At 57.9% G+C, this 11445-nt stretch overlaps 2 protein-coding genes across 11 annotated transcripts in view; one reads left to right on the forward strand and one right to left on the reverse strand.

Moving 5' to 3' along the window:
* Positions 1 to 2090, forward strand: part of LOC123808510 (serine/threonine-protein kinase PAK 6) — a 34718-nt gene extending 32628 nt beyond the window's left edge. For all 10 annotated transcript variants that reach the window (XM_045823197.1, XM_045823198.1, XM_045823200.1 and 7 more), the window contains one exon: positions 533 to 2090. In XM_045823197.1, coding sequence (XP_045679153.1) covers positions 533 to 700 — 168 coding nt within the window. In that variant the 3' untranslated portion in view covers positions 701 to 2090. The remainder of the gene's footprint in view (positions 1 to 532) is intronic.
* A 2380-nt stretch (positions 2091 to 4470) lies between these two features.
* ANKRD63 (ankyrin repeat domain 63) lies at positions 4471 to 7952 on the reverse strand. The gene has a single exon (XM_045823053.1). It carries the CDS (start codon positions 7219 to 7221, stop codon positions 6061 to 6063), a length of 1161 nt encoding a protein of 386 aa, XP_045679009.1. The 5' UTR covers positions 7222 to 7952; the 3' UTR covers positions 4471 to 6060.
* Between the last annotated feature and the right edge of the window lie 3493 nt (positions 7953 to 11445).

Consider the following 11445-nt stretch of genomic DNA (forward strand, 5'->3'; position numbering starts at 1 on the left):
TTCTATTTTTCAGAAACACTTCTTCATCCCTAACCTCTTTTTTTTATCCTCACTAAAGCCCTTTATGGCAGACAGAACAAGCACAATTTATTATTAGCCCATTTTGCAGATGAGAAAACTGAGGTCTAGAGAAAATTGCAGCTTCCTGGAGGTTAGGGATAAACACAGGGCTGCATCACTGATACCTATCCCGTGCCCCCTTCCACAGGACCTGAACGCAGAGAGAGCCCAGAGAAAGGGGGTGTGGAATGGGCTGTATTTAGAGCTGGGCTGTATTCAGAGCTCCCCTCCCCAGGGCTCCAGGCATCCTAAGTCTGTTGCTCAGCAGCACCCCCTAGAGGCAAACTGGCCACTTTTTCTGGACTGATACTGATTTTCTATGCCTACCAGATAATCCCAGAAGTGCTAAACCTGGGAGGCAGCAGGAAGAAAAGAGAGAATTTAAGACTTTCAGATGATGGTGGGGCCAGGTGTATGGTAGCCCCAACATGACTACAGATCGTAGCTTTTCCTCACTGCCCTGTCTCCACAGGTTTCCCCAGTGCTGCGAGACTTCCTGGAACGGATGCTGGTGCGGGACCCCCAGGAGAGAGCCACGGCCCAGGAGCTCCTGGACCACCCCTTCCTGCTGCAGACTGGGCTCCCCGAGTGCCTGGTGCCCCTGATCCAGCTCTACCGCAAGCAGACCTCCACCTGCTGAGCCCACCCCCAGGGTGCACCTGCCACCTGTGCCCACAGGCAGGGGACATTGGGCAACCAGCTTGCTGGCAGGGCCTGCTTGCCTCACTCTCTCAGTATTCTCTCCAAAGATTGAATGTGAAACCCCACCCCCACCCTCCTGCCCTTCAGCCCACTGGGCCAGGCCGGACCTGCCCCTCAGTCTCTCTCCCCTCACAAGAGAGTCCCCAGTTGCCTTTGGGATGATGGAGACCCCTTTTTCAGAATGACCCTTTGTTATTTGCACAGGGATATTTCTAAGACACACGGAGACCAGCATTTCTGGACATTGCAGCCAACACAGCAGAAAAGGCTGCTGCGATTTTTTTAAAGGCAATTGTATACTGGCATCCCAGGCCACCCAAGAGGGCAGAGTGCCTGTCTTCACTAGGATACTTGCTGTTCTCAGATCCAGTTCCAAACCCTGGTGTCTGGAGAGGGTCACAGGGAAGGCTTTTATTACCTGCACCCATCGTCTTCCCTTGATCTGCCTTCCTAAAGGCACAGCCCCACCTGCACCTGCTTCCAGACCCTGCACTGCGCCCTCGTGCACGGCCGCTCCCAGCTGTGGGCAGCCCGTTCGCAGGCCATGGGAGGGGAAGGGACATTTTCTGGGTGAAAGAGAAATACTGGGGCCGGTGGCCAAGGTGGTGTCACTTCACAGGGTGCGGGTGCTCACATGTGCCCGTGTGTGTGTGAGTGGAGGAAGGCCACCCCCACAGCCTGGCCCCTTCAGTTAGGCATCCTCGTCCTCTTCCCCACTAAGTTCTGCTCTGAGGGGCCCGGCTCTCCTGATCTGGCTTCCCACCCCCGAAAGTCCTGTGTCTCTACCCGAACAGTGAAGAGGTCCGTGTGGAGACGAACTCGTCCCGTGGGCTGCGCGGGGCTCCCGGTTTCCCCTGCGTGGTGGAGCCTGAGGGCCTGAGCGTGCGAGGTCGAGGAAACAAACTCTGTTTTACCTGTGAGCTTCATCTCAACAACCAAGACATCAGGGACTCTTTCTTTCCAAAATCCTGGTCTGGGGCAGAGGTGAACCAGCTCCTGGGGCCCCATCATGTCCAGAGAATGGGCACCCCATTTGTGCAAACCCTCCGCCCCTCACTGCCTCCTCAGGCACCTGTCTCCTTGTCCTCCTCCTACTTCCAGGGCTGTTGTGAGACAGGGAAGAACACCGGGAGCCCAGACCCTATCTAGATCGTATTTTTAGATTCCTCTGCTCCCTAGTGGCCTGCTTTGGGGCAAAAAAGAAACAAGAAAAAAAAAAGGATTTTTTTTTAAGGGTCAGAGTTTTGAAAACAAAAGCATCTTCCCTAGAAACTTTTGTGAATTGTTTGCACTTGTGCCTGTTTTAAATTAAACTGAGTGTTCAAAACCTCTGGACTTCCTCTTGTCTCTGGGAGCGAGCGTTCCATAGTAGGTGTCTAGTGTGGCCCTCTCCTCCCCAACATGAGCTTTCCACTGGCCACTCTAGTCCACAGAAAACCCAATCCTCCTGGTGGTGTGTGGACCCAAAATGACGGCAGAGAGTGAGGGAAACAGGAAGTGAAATACCCCTGAGACTGCAAGAGCTGAGAAATAGACAGGCTCCTTCCCAGGGGAGAGGGGCCTAGCCAGGAAAGCCAGGGCCCTGCATCTTGCTTGCTGGCTCCACAGGGGCTCTGGGAGCAGCCACTAAGGCTAATGACCGCTTTCTGCAGCAGCTTCTCCCTTCCCCTATTTGCTTCTCATCCCTGGAAAGTGAAAAGCTACTATCTTTCAGCTGTCCATAGGAAGGGGCCCGAAACTGCTCCCAGTGAGAAAGCGGTCTCTGTTTGGGTTCTCAGAACTGAGGGACTTAGGAGTTGTGAAAGAGCCGTGCAGTGGCTGGAAATCAAGAAAGCGGGCTTTGAGGGTGGGGGGGTGGGTGGAAGAAATTATCTTAAAACTTCTAGCTCTAAAACTGATTCCAGTACTTCCTTTCTGAGAGCTCATTCTACCCCCTAACCCAGGGCTCACTGAAACCTCTTAATCAGGAGCAAGGAGCCATGCAGACCATGGCCTGCTCTCCACAGCATTCACACCTAGATAGCTGCCCTGGTCCAGGGCTCCAGGCCCACCAGCTCTGCCAGAAATAGCACCTGAGTCTTACCTCCTGGAGGCAGCCATAGTGGGACGGGCAGAGATGGAGGCAAGTGCACCCTTCCGCCTCTCCAAAACAAGCCTGCAGTCAGGAGCGGTTGGTAAGGCAAAGAGAGGCCAGTTCTCCCAACTGAACAATACGGGATTTATTAACTATTCTTTGAGTCCTGACAGTCCTTCCCCCACACCATGGCATTCCGAAAGAGTGTGTGTCAGTCATTCCGCCTCACTCAGACCAGTTCTGAGTTGATCTCAGTGCTGGATTCCAGCGGCATGGGTACGTTTTCACAATGACGAAAGCAACAAGAATTGGCAAAGCAAAATGTTTAGAAAGTCTCTTCTAAAGTGGAGAGAGCTAGAGAGGACCCCAGCCCCCAATGCCCTTGGGGCTGACAATGAGAGGAAGTTCAGGACAGCAAAATGTGGTGAAACATTTAAGTTTTGCACTGAGCTGGGCCTGGTAAGAAACCTGCAAGAACAGCAAGTCAATCAGACACACAGTTCAGTTCAGACAGGAAAGATCAGCTGTGGTTTTTTTAGAAACATCACTTTCAACTACCCAGCCCTTGGCAACTCCACAGAGAGGGGCCCTTGTGGTTGTTTACCCAATAAAGAGGGCACAGGTAACATTCAACCAGAAAGCCCCATGTCAGTGACACTTGAAAGATACAGAACTTTCAACATAATGTGCAACTCAGACCTCAGGGTGTTTTGAAGAAGCCAAAATACTTGTATTTTTATACCATTAGAAACTTCATGAAAATTAAACACAGTTGGAAAGGGAGTGAGCAAGCAATGGGATAAGTGATCAGGAAAAAAAGGAGTTTGCACTTGGGGTGACTAACCACCCCCATCCTACCCCAGATCCCCTCCTTCTGGCTTTTCAGGAGCTTCTGTATTGTTTACCCCACCACCCAGGCAGTGGACTAAGGGAGGCAGATGTTTGAGGGGAAAGGAGTGGGGGAAGGGCAAAGCACCCCAGAAACAAAAGCAGGGCTCATCAGAAGAAAACAGTGCGTGATCAGCAGGTCCCACGGTTCAGAAATCATGAAGAAGAGGTTGGAAGCTCCAGTTTTTCAGAAGATGGCAGGACCTCTGAAGACAGAGACTTAGACTGGAAGATCTTGGGGTCTTTAGTGAAGGGTCTGCGCTCCCGTTACTCCAAATGCGATTTTTTTGTTCATTGTCCCTTACTTCACTGCTGTGAAATGACTTCAAGTATCAGGATTTAATATACTACAAGAGTTTGAAGATTTTATGGGCAAATGCACACAGAGGAAGAAGTAAACAGCAGAGATGATCTCAGATAAAACCAAAAGTCCGAACTCCGAGCCAGGACACAGTGAGACTGCAGTGCCGCCACCAGGGGTCACCAGAGATCACGGCCCGTGTAGGGCGCCGACCCCCGCCCTCCGCCCCTCCCGCTCCCCGCGGCCTCGCGGGCCGGGAAGGGTGGGCGGATTAGGGAGTCGTCTGATACCTGCCCCCGCAGGGCCCACTCCTGATCAGCCACCCGTCACCCCGAGACCTGACTTCCCAGCACAGGTCATTCTCCCTCTTGGCAGTTCCCTTAGAGCTACTGGTGAGAAACCTTTCGTTCTGCAAAGACGAACAGATGGACGTCTTGAAAAGACCCCTCCGCAGGTGAGTAAGTGGGTGCACACTCAACCTTCGGGGTTCACAGAAAGAGCTCCACGCGCCGCCGCCTGGCGGGCTGGGTGCACAGACGCGTGCTAGTACTTCCGCACGGCCCGGGGGCGTGAGATTCGCCAGGCCCCTTAGTTCCCCCCTGGCTAGGCCGGCACAAAGAAGGGGGCGGGGAGGGAGGGAACGAAGGCCAGGCCGGGAAAGGGCCTTTTACCACCTCTCTGCGGTTGCCTCTGACTCACTAATCTGCCCAGTAATGAAGCGGGGGCCGGACCTGCGTCCCACGCGTTGGGGCAGAGGCAGGGGTCCTTGGTCTTGACCCCTTGCATCCATCATCCGCTCTGCCCTCCATTAACGGCCCAGCGAGAAGCAGGAGCCGTTTAACAGCCCCCTCCCAGCTCTCGCTGGAGTTTGATGTAATTTAAACCCAGACCTGCAGCTCGTGTGGGCTTCTGACTCCCGCGCGCCGTCGTTTAACGTGGCAAACACTTCAGTCAATTATCCCCCTCGCGGAGCTTCTATTTAAAGAGACATTGTCAGGTTCTTAAGCCTCGGATCAGACCTGCTGCTTTCTGCTTCATATACAAAGACTCAAAACACGGGTTCTTTGAGGATTGGGAGAAACACAATGAAGCAAAATGCCTTCGCAACAGTTCCACCCTGCAGGAGCACCCACGTGTGGGATGGGGGAGCTGGGAGGAGGTGGGGGTGGGAGAAGTGCTTTCCATTTCAGGCCTCTTAGAGTGAGAGGAAATAAGGCTGGGCCACGAGGGATGAGACCCCAAAGATGGAACTCAAATGCAGCTGAGCCTGGGGATGGTGTTGGCCAGGGCCACACTGTCAATGAGGTTGAATTCTGGGTGGGCCTGAGGAAGAGAAAGAGGGGACTGGAATTACCCAGAAGCTGGTTCAAAGGACAATTAGCATTCAACACCAGAGGTTCTGTCACTTGCAAAACAGGCTTTCATTGTCTTGAAGCAGGAGATCCTCCCTAGAAAAACTTAACCTCTAGAAGATTCCTTCCTCATCAGCCCTCTTGCCCAAAAGTCTGTGAGGCCCATCTCCATGCTCCCTGTCTCCAACACTTAAGGGGAAGGGGACTTAGGTCAAGTATGGCATTATTGTCAGCATCACTGGGAGGGAGAGGACTAGACCCTGGTTGTACAGGTCCACTCTTCTGCTGCATACTCGCTGCTTTGGTGTGGGGAAACCTGGCCCCCCACCAAAGGAGGGGAAGGAGACCAAGCAAGGGCCAGCCAGACTCAGGACCGAGCCTCAGGGTGCAGGGAAGGGGGTCCACCTTCCTGGAAGGCTGTAGCCCATGGAACCAGTCTTCTACTCCTCCCCTTGCAGGACAGGAAAGGCAGGCTGCGGAGAAGGTGAGACTTAGGCAGGGAATACCAAAAATACCAATAAGCACAAAAAAGAAATAATAGGGGTCCCTTTCAGAGAGAAGGCCACTTATCTTGGCAGTGGGGACAGGTGCTGGGATCACAGATGGGAGGGAAACTGCCAGGAAAGTGAGGACGGGAGCAGAGGCAGGCAGGTGCAGGGAGCAGGGCTCGTCCTCGATGCTGTTTACTGCTGAGCGTGCAACACCACGGCCTCCGTGCCTGCCTGCCAAGCCTGGGGTCCAGGCATCGAATGCGGCACAGCGTTGGCCTCTAACTCCGGGCCGCTCTCGGGCCCTGGTGCCTCCCCGACCAGGCTGGGGATGTCTGGAGCTGTGGAGCGTCGGCGCAAACCCAAGCGGCCAGAGGAGCCGGGGCCGCCCTCGGGGTGGGGGCTAAGGCCGATGGGGGCTTGCGCTAAAGTTGGGGGCGCTCCCTCCAGCACTTCATGCGAATGCCACCGCCCGGTCCCCGAAGACTGGGGCGAGTGTGGTCGGGCCATCAGGGCTCCCGCCCGAAGTCGAGCCGTCTCTTCTTCTGTCACAGCACCCAGAGCCAGACTCATGCTCCGGCCCAACTCGGGCCGCTCGCTTCCCTGCGCCCGGTGCCGGCCCGAGCTCTTGCCCCCTGAGCCAGCCTCGCCTCCATGACCATGGCCGCCGGCCGCTCGCGCAAAGCGCGCCAGGAGAGGCCGCTGTAGGCGCCGGGGACTGGGTCGTCGGCGTTCCGGGCTGGGCGCGGGAGCCGGACGGCCAGGGGGGCTGTCGGAGTTGGAGCCCCGAGCCGCGGCTGCAGCGGCGGCGGCGGCTGCGCGGCCCCAGGGCCCGGTGAGGGCCTGCACGCAGGTTCCATGACCGCGGGCGGCAGCCAGCTGCAGCGCTGTATGGCCGGCACGGTTGGTGCGGTCGAGGCGCAGGCCGAGGCGGCGGAAAGAGCGCACTAGGAACTCCAGCACCGCCCCGTGGCCGCACGCCGCTGCCCACATCACGGGGCTATTGCCAGCCGAATCAGCTGCCTCGGGGTCGCCGCTGAACTGCACCAGCAGCTGCACGGCGTCCAGGTGGCCACGCTCGCATGCCAAGCTGAGCGCCGTGCGGCCGCGCTCGTCCTTCAGGTTCACGGCCGCACCCTGCTCCAGCAGTAGTCGAACGAAGCGCGCGCGCAGCGCGGGGTCCGGCAGGCCCACGGCCACCATGAGTGGCGTGCGGCCCTGTTCCGCGCGGCAGTCGATGATGCTTCGGTCTAGCGCGTCCAGCACGAAGCGAGCCAGGTGCACTTTGCCCGCCTGCATGGCCTCCAGGAAGGTGCGGGTACCCGCTCTGGGGCACAGGTCCTTGGGCTTGAGCATGGCACCGGCCGCCGCCCCTAGGCGGCCCGGCAGCACCGCACGGGGGCGCCCCTGTTCCCGTGCCCCGCCGGCTTCTGGCCCCCGCTGGGTCTCTGGCGTGGCACCCTGCCTGCGTGGGTGGTTGCGGCCGAGGGTCCTGAGTTTTACACTCCGGTGCCCCCGCGGCTCCCGCTGTCCTGCCGCAACTGGGCCCCACGCCTGGAGTCTCGCTTCTCCTTCCCGGGGCTTCCCGCCTGCCTAGAGGTGTAGGTTGCTCGCTCCTCCGCGCTCCGTGCCTGGCCCACCACGAGACGGCTGGAGCCGAAACTCGGCCCGCTTCTGACACTCCCGCTGCCTCCCCCGTGTCCCTCAGTCCCTCGTGGCCTTCAGCCGCGCCACTCACCCGCACCCGGGGCAGCCCCCGCTCCCCTGCCGAGACGGTGGCGCCAGCCTCGCGCGCCTGCCTCTAGCCCTGGCGGGGCGCACTGCTCCTCGAGCTGCTAACGCCGCTCCTCCGCCTCCTCTCCTCTCGCGGGGGCCGGGCCACGCCAGGGCGCTTGCTCCTTACTTGAGGGGCTCAGCGGCGCGGGAGCCGCCACCCACCTGGATACCTGACTTTACAGCCTCGGGGGTCTCCATGGCAATGGCTGCCCTGGAAGCGGGCTGAGCCGTCAAGTCAGAAAAGGACGGGCAGCGGAGACCAACCCTGACCCCCACAGCTTCGCGGGCCTAGATCTACGGGAGCAGCTCCTCCTCCGCGCTCCCTTAGGGCTACAGCGGCGGCTGCGGGAGGTGGCGGGGGCTGTTCGTTGTGGGCCACATGCACCCGATCGGGCCAATCCAAAAGTCACAGTCTTCTCTCCCCGCCCTCTGCTCCCATCTGAGTCTGTGCCCTGGACTCCTTAAAAACTGGCCGGACCTCGGGACCGTCGGGGAAGACTGGGCGTTGCCCCCAGAGGTCCAGGTGGGAAGAAATGGTACCCCATGAAAGCCGAACCGGACCAAAAGCGAGCTAGGGTGGCTGCGAGAGGCGGACTGGGAGTAATTTGAGAGAAAGGGTAGCTGCGCTGCGCGCAGGACGGGGGCGCTCAGTCTGGCTGGGAACTGCCACTCGTGTAGCGAACCACGCATTCGCAATTGTGCCTCCCGCACAGGCTCCCTGGGAGTGGGGGTGGGGGGGAGAGCGCTCTCTCCAGTCTCAGACGTCTCCAACCCCTGCAGCGCGCCCCGCCCGCCAGCTCCCGGCGCCTTAGGATTCCGGAGTGCCGCCGCCGCCGCAGCAACTCCTGGGGACCGCCTTCTCTCTGCTTCAGGACCCGCCGCCACCCCGGAAAGAGCAAAGGTCGAGGGACACACGCAAGGCTCTCCCCACGGCTTCTCCCCGCCGCCCCCATTTCCCTCTTGAGCATAAAACCACCCCCAGACCACAAGGCTCTGAACTTCACCACTAGCTGACCCCTTCGGAGAGAAGACAGCTTGAGTCAATAGGGTGTGGAAAAACCAATGCATCGAGTCTCCCTCTGGCCAGCTGCATGGCCCTGGGGGGCGGGGTGCACAGGCTTAGGGTGCGGGGAGTCAGGGCGCCTCAGAGCCAGAGGGATGTGGGAGGGTGTGTAGGGTTGAAATTGATATTTGTAAAATAAGAGGTGAAATCAGGTATCAACCACAGAATTTGCCGATTCTTTTCGTGAGCCAGGTATTGTGTTTCCAACGGTGGGAAATAGAGAAGCAGAAGTTCGGTTCTGGATGGAAAAGACCTCCCCTCTTGAGTGGAACATAAGAAGTGGAGTCTATCACCTGAAGGCTGAATTTATCTGTCAAATACAAACAGAGACAGCCCTTAGAGCAGAAGGTGGAGTTGTGGGGAAGGGAGGGCTCTGAGGTCTTCTAAGGGTAGAGCTTCTGAGGGGGTCTTCAAGGAAGCGTGGGGCAGGATCCGGCTGCTAAGAAGCAAGGAGGACTTTCCAGGCCCGGTTACTGCAGCAAGGGCCTGGAGGCAGGAAAAACACCTTGGAAGGAGAGTGTCGGGGGCTGCTTGAAAGGGTCCCTTCCTATGAAAGACAGGAAATTAAGAGAAAAGGAAAAGTGTCCTCAGCCCACACAGAGCAGTGACAAGAAGCTGTGCAGCAGGGCTTGCCTGGGGAAAGGTACAGGGCCAGGAGAAGGTTTGCCTCGAGCAGGAAGACTGTGCATGGGTGCATGGCCAGTGGCCTCATGGCCTTGCACCCTGAACTTCTTGCCTCTCTCCAGCTCCCAGGCCCCTGGGAGCCTGCCCCAAAGGAACATGTGATGCAAACCTGCGCAACTGTGAAGCCCCTCTTCCTTCTTTTTGCATTTTTTAATCCCTCTGCTCAGGGCTCTGCCAGGGTTTGACATCAGCATTAATTCCCAGCTTGAAGGCATTTACTAGCAGTGCGATTCCCGCCTGCAAAATGGAGCCAATAATACTACCCTGCCTGCATCAGGCAAGATGTTGCTAGAGAGTGTCAGGAGAAGAACTACACAATTATCCAGCATGCACAAAGCCCAATCCCGCCCCCAGACCTGGGTGTCGCCCAGGGGTGGGTATAGACTCTCCAACCCCCACGAAGACAAGAATGTTCTCTGAGCTCTTTACTCAGGCAGATGAAGAAAGGCTTTTCTTCCCTTCGTGACTTAATTTCCCTTTTCTCCACCATGAAGGAAATTGCTTTCTTCCCTTCTTTCTCTGTTTCCAGGGTCAGGCCAGGGGTACCCCTGGAATCTGTGTGTGGCAGGCCATCCTACAGCGAGGCAGTGACCCTGCCACATGAAGGAGAGAAACAGGAACACCGACTGGGCACCTCGTTGGCCCTGAAGAGCCATGGCCCCGAAGAGCCATGGCCCCTCTCCCCTGAGCCTCCCTGAGGCAGCTCTGCCTCACCAACGTCCCTGTTGCTGTCCCTGGAAGATGGAGACAGTTCCACGGAGGAGAGGAGCTGAGGAAGTTGCCCTTGAGGGCCTCACCCTGGCCTGTTAGAGAGCCCTGTGCTGGGTGCTCTTTGGAAGGAGTAGCTGCTCCATTTGCTCCAGGTGGCCTTGCCAATCAGGCCAGGCCTGTGGTGGGGTAGGGTGGGGGGGGCGGGGTGAGGTCTCAGGCCCTGGAGCCTTTGCTCTGACTTCCCTGTGGGCTCAGTATGTTCCGAAAAGAAAAGAAATAGCAAAGCTGGGGGGGGGGGAAAAAGCTGAAACTTTGCTGCAGAGCACAGAGCACCAACAGCCCAAATTAGAAGCTGTCTCTTAGGGAGCTGAAGGCTGACAGGAGATAGAGCCGAGGCAGGCAGGGGGCAGGCAGGCATTCCACTCCCTCTCTCCTCCCACCCGCTGAGCCTCTCCCCTGCTGGCCCCAGGCTGGCAAAAGGGCTTCCTTGCAAAGACAGCTCAGGTCTGCAGTCTGTCACTGTCTGCAGCTGCCCACCCCCCAGACCCTCTTCTTTCCTCTTCAAGTGTCACCAACCCCCTCACCCTGTCACGTTGCACCAGCTCAGCAGGGTTGGGCCTGGTGGCATGTGGCTGGGAGAGCTTGGGGGGTGCAGGGAAAAGGGGGGGGGAGTGCAGGGGGTGGGTGAGTCAACAGGGGATCTGGCATCTGAATCAGCAGTGGGATTGAGAAGGCAGTAGGGACCCTACTCTTTATGCAAAAGGTGAAACTGAGGCAGGGTAAGTAGACAGGGAACCTTGCCCAGTCCCATAGATACCCAGCAGGAATGGAACCCAGGTGCCTTTCACCTGACCAGTGCCCTGAGAGAGGTAAACTCTTCGTCGGCTCATCCCCTGATGCCGGGGATTAATTCATCTCCAGGGCCTAGAGACGACAGTGTTTTCCCAGGGGCACCTTGCTCCTAAGAGAACAGAAAGCAAGGAGGAGAGCACCTGGGTCCGGAAGCTCCCAGCTTGCTGTGCAGAGGCCTCTCTAGGAGGCAGGATTGCGCCCCCATCCCTGGGCTCCCCAGCTCCACACTAGGAGCCCAGAGACTGCCAGGCCTGGCTTAGAAAAGCAGGGGAAATCAGCCCCTCCCTCCCCTGGGCACTCACTGTCACAAGCTGGGCGCTGCCCGGTTGGCTCTATTTGGTGCTTGCTCTGGCGTACGCCCCCATGTCTGGGCCAGTGAGTTGCTCTAGGCCTGGGTTCTCCCTCTGAGCTGGGGGGCAGATGGTGCAGCTGGAGGACTGAGACGGGGCACCACCCTCAGCTGTATCCAGTGTGTACGCAGGCTGGTCAATGAC

The sequence above is a fragment of the Phyllostomus hastatus genome, unplaced genomic scaffold (assembly GCF_019186645.2).
Source record: "Phyllostomus hastatus isolate PE091 unplaced genomic scaffold, TTU_PhHast_1.1 phas_scaffold_501, whole genome shotgun sequence".
NCBI lineage: Eukaryota > Metazoa > Chordata > Mammalia > Chiroptera > Phyllostomidae > Phyllostomus > Phyllostomus hastatus.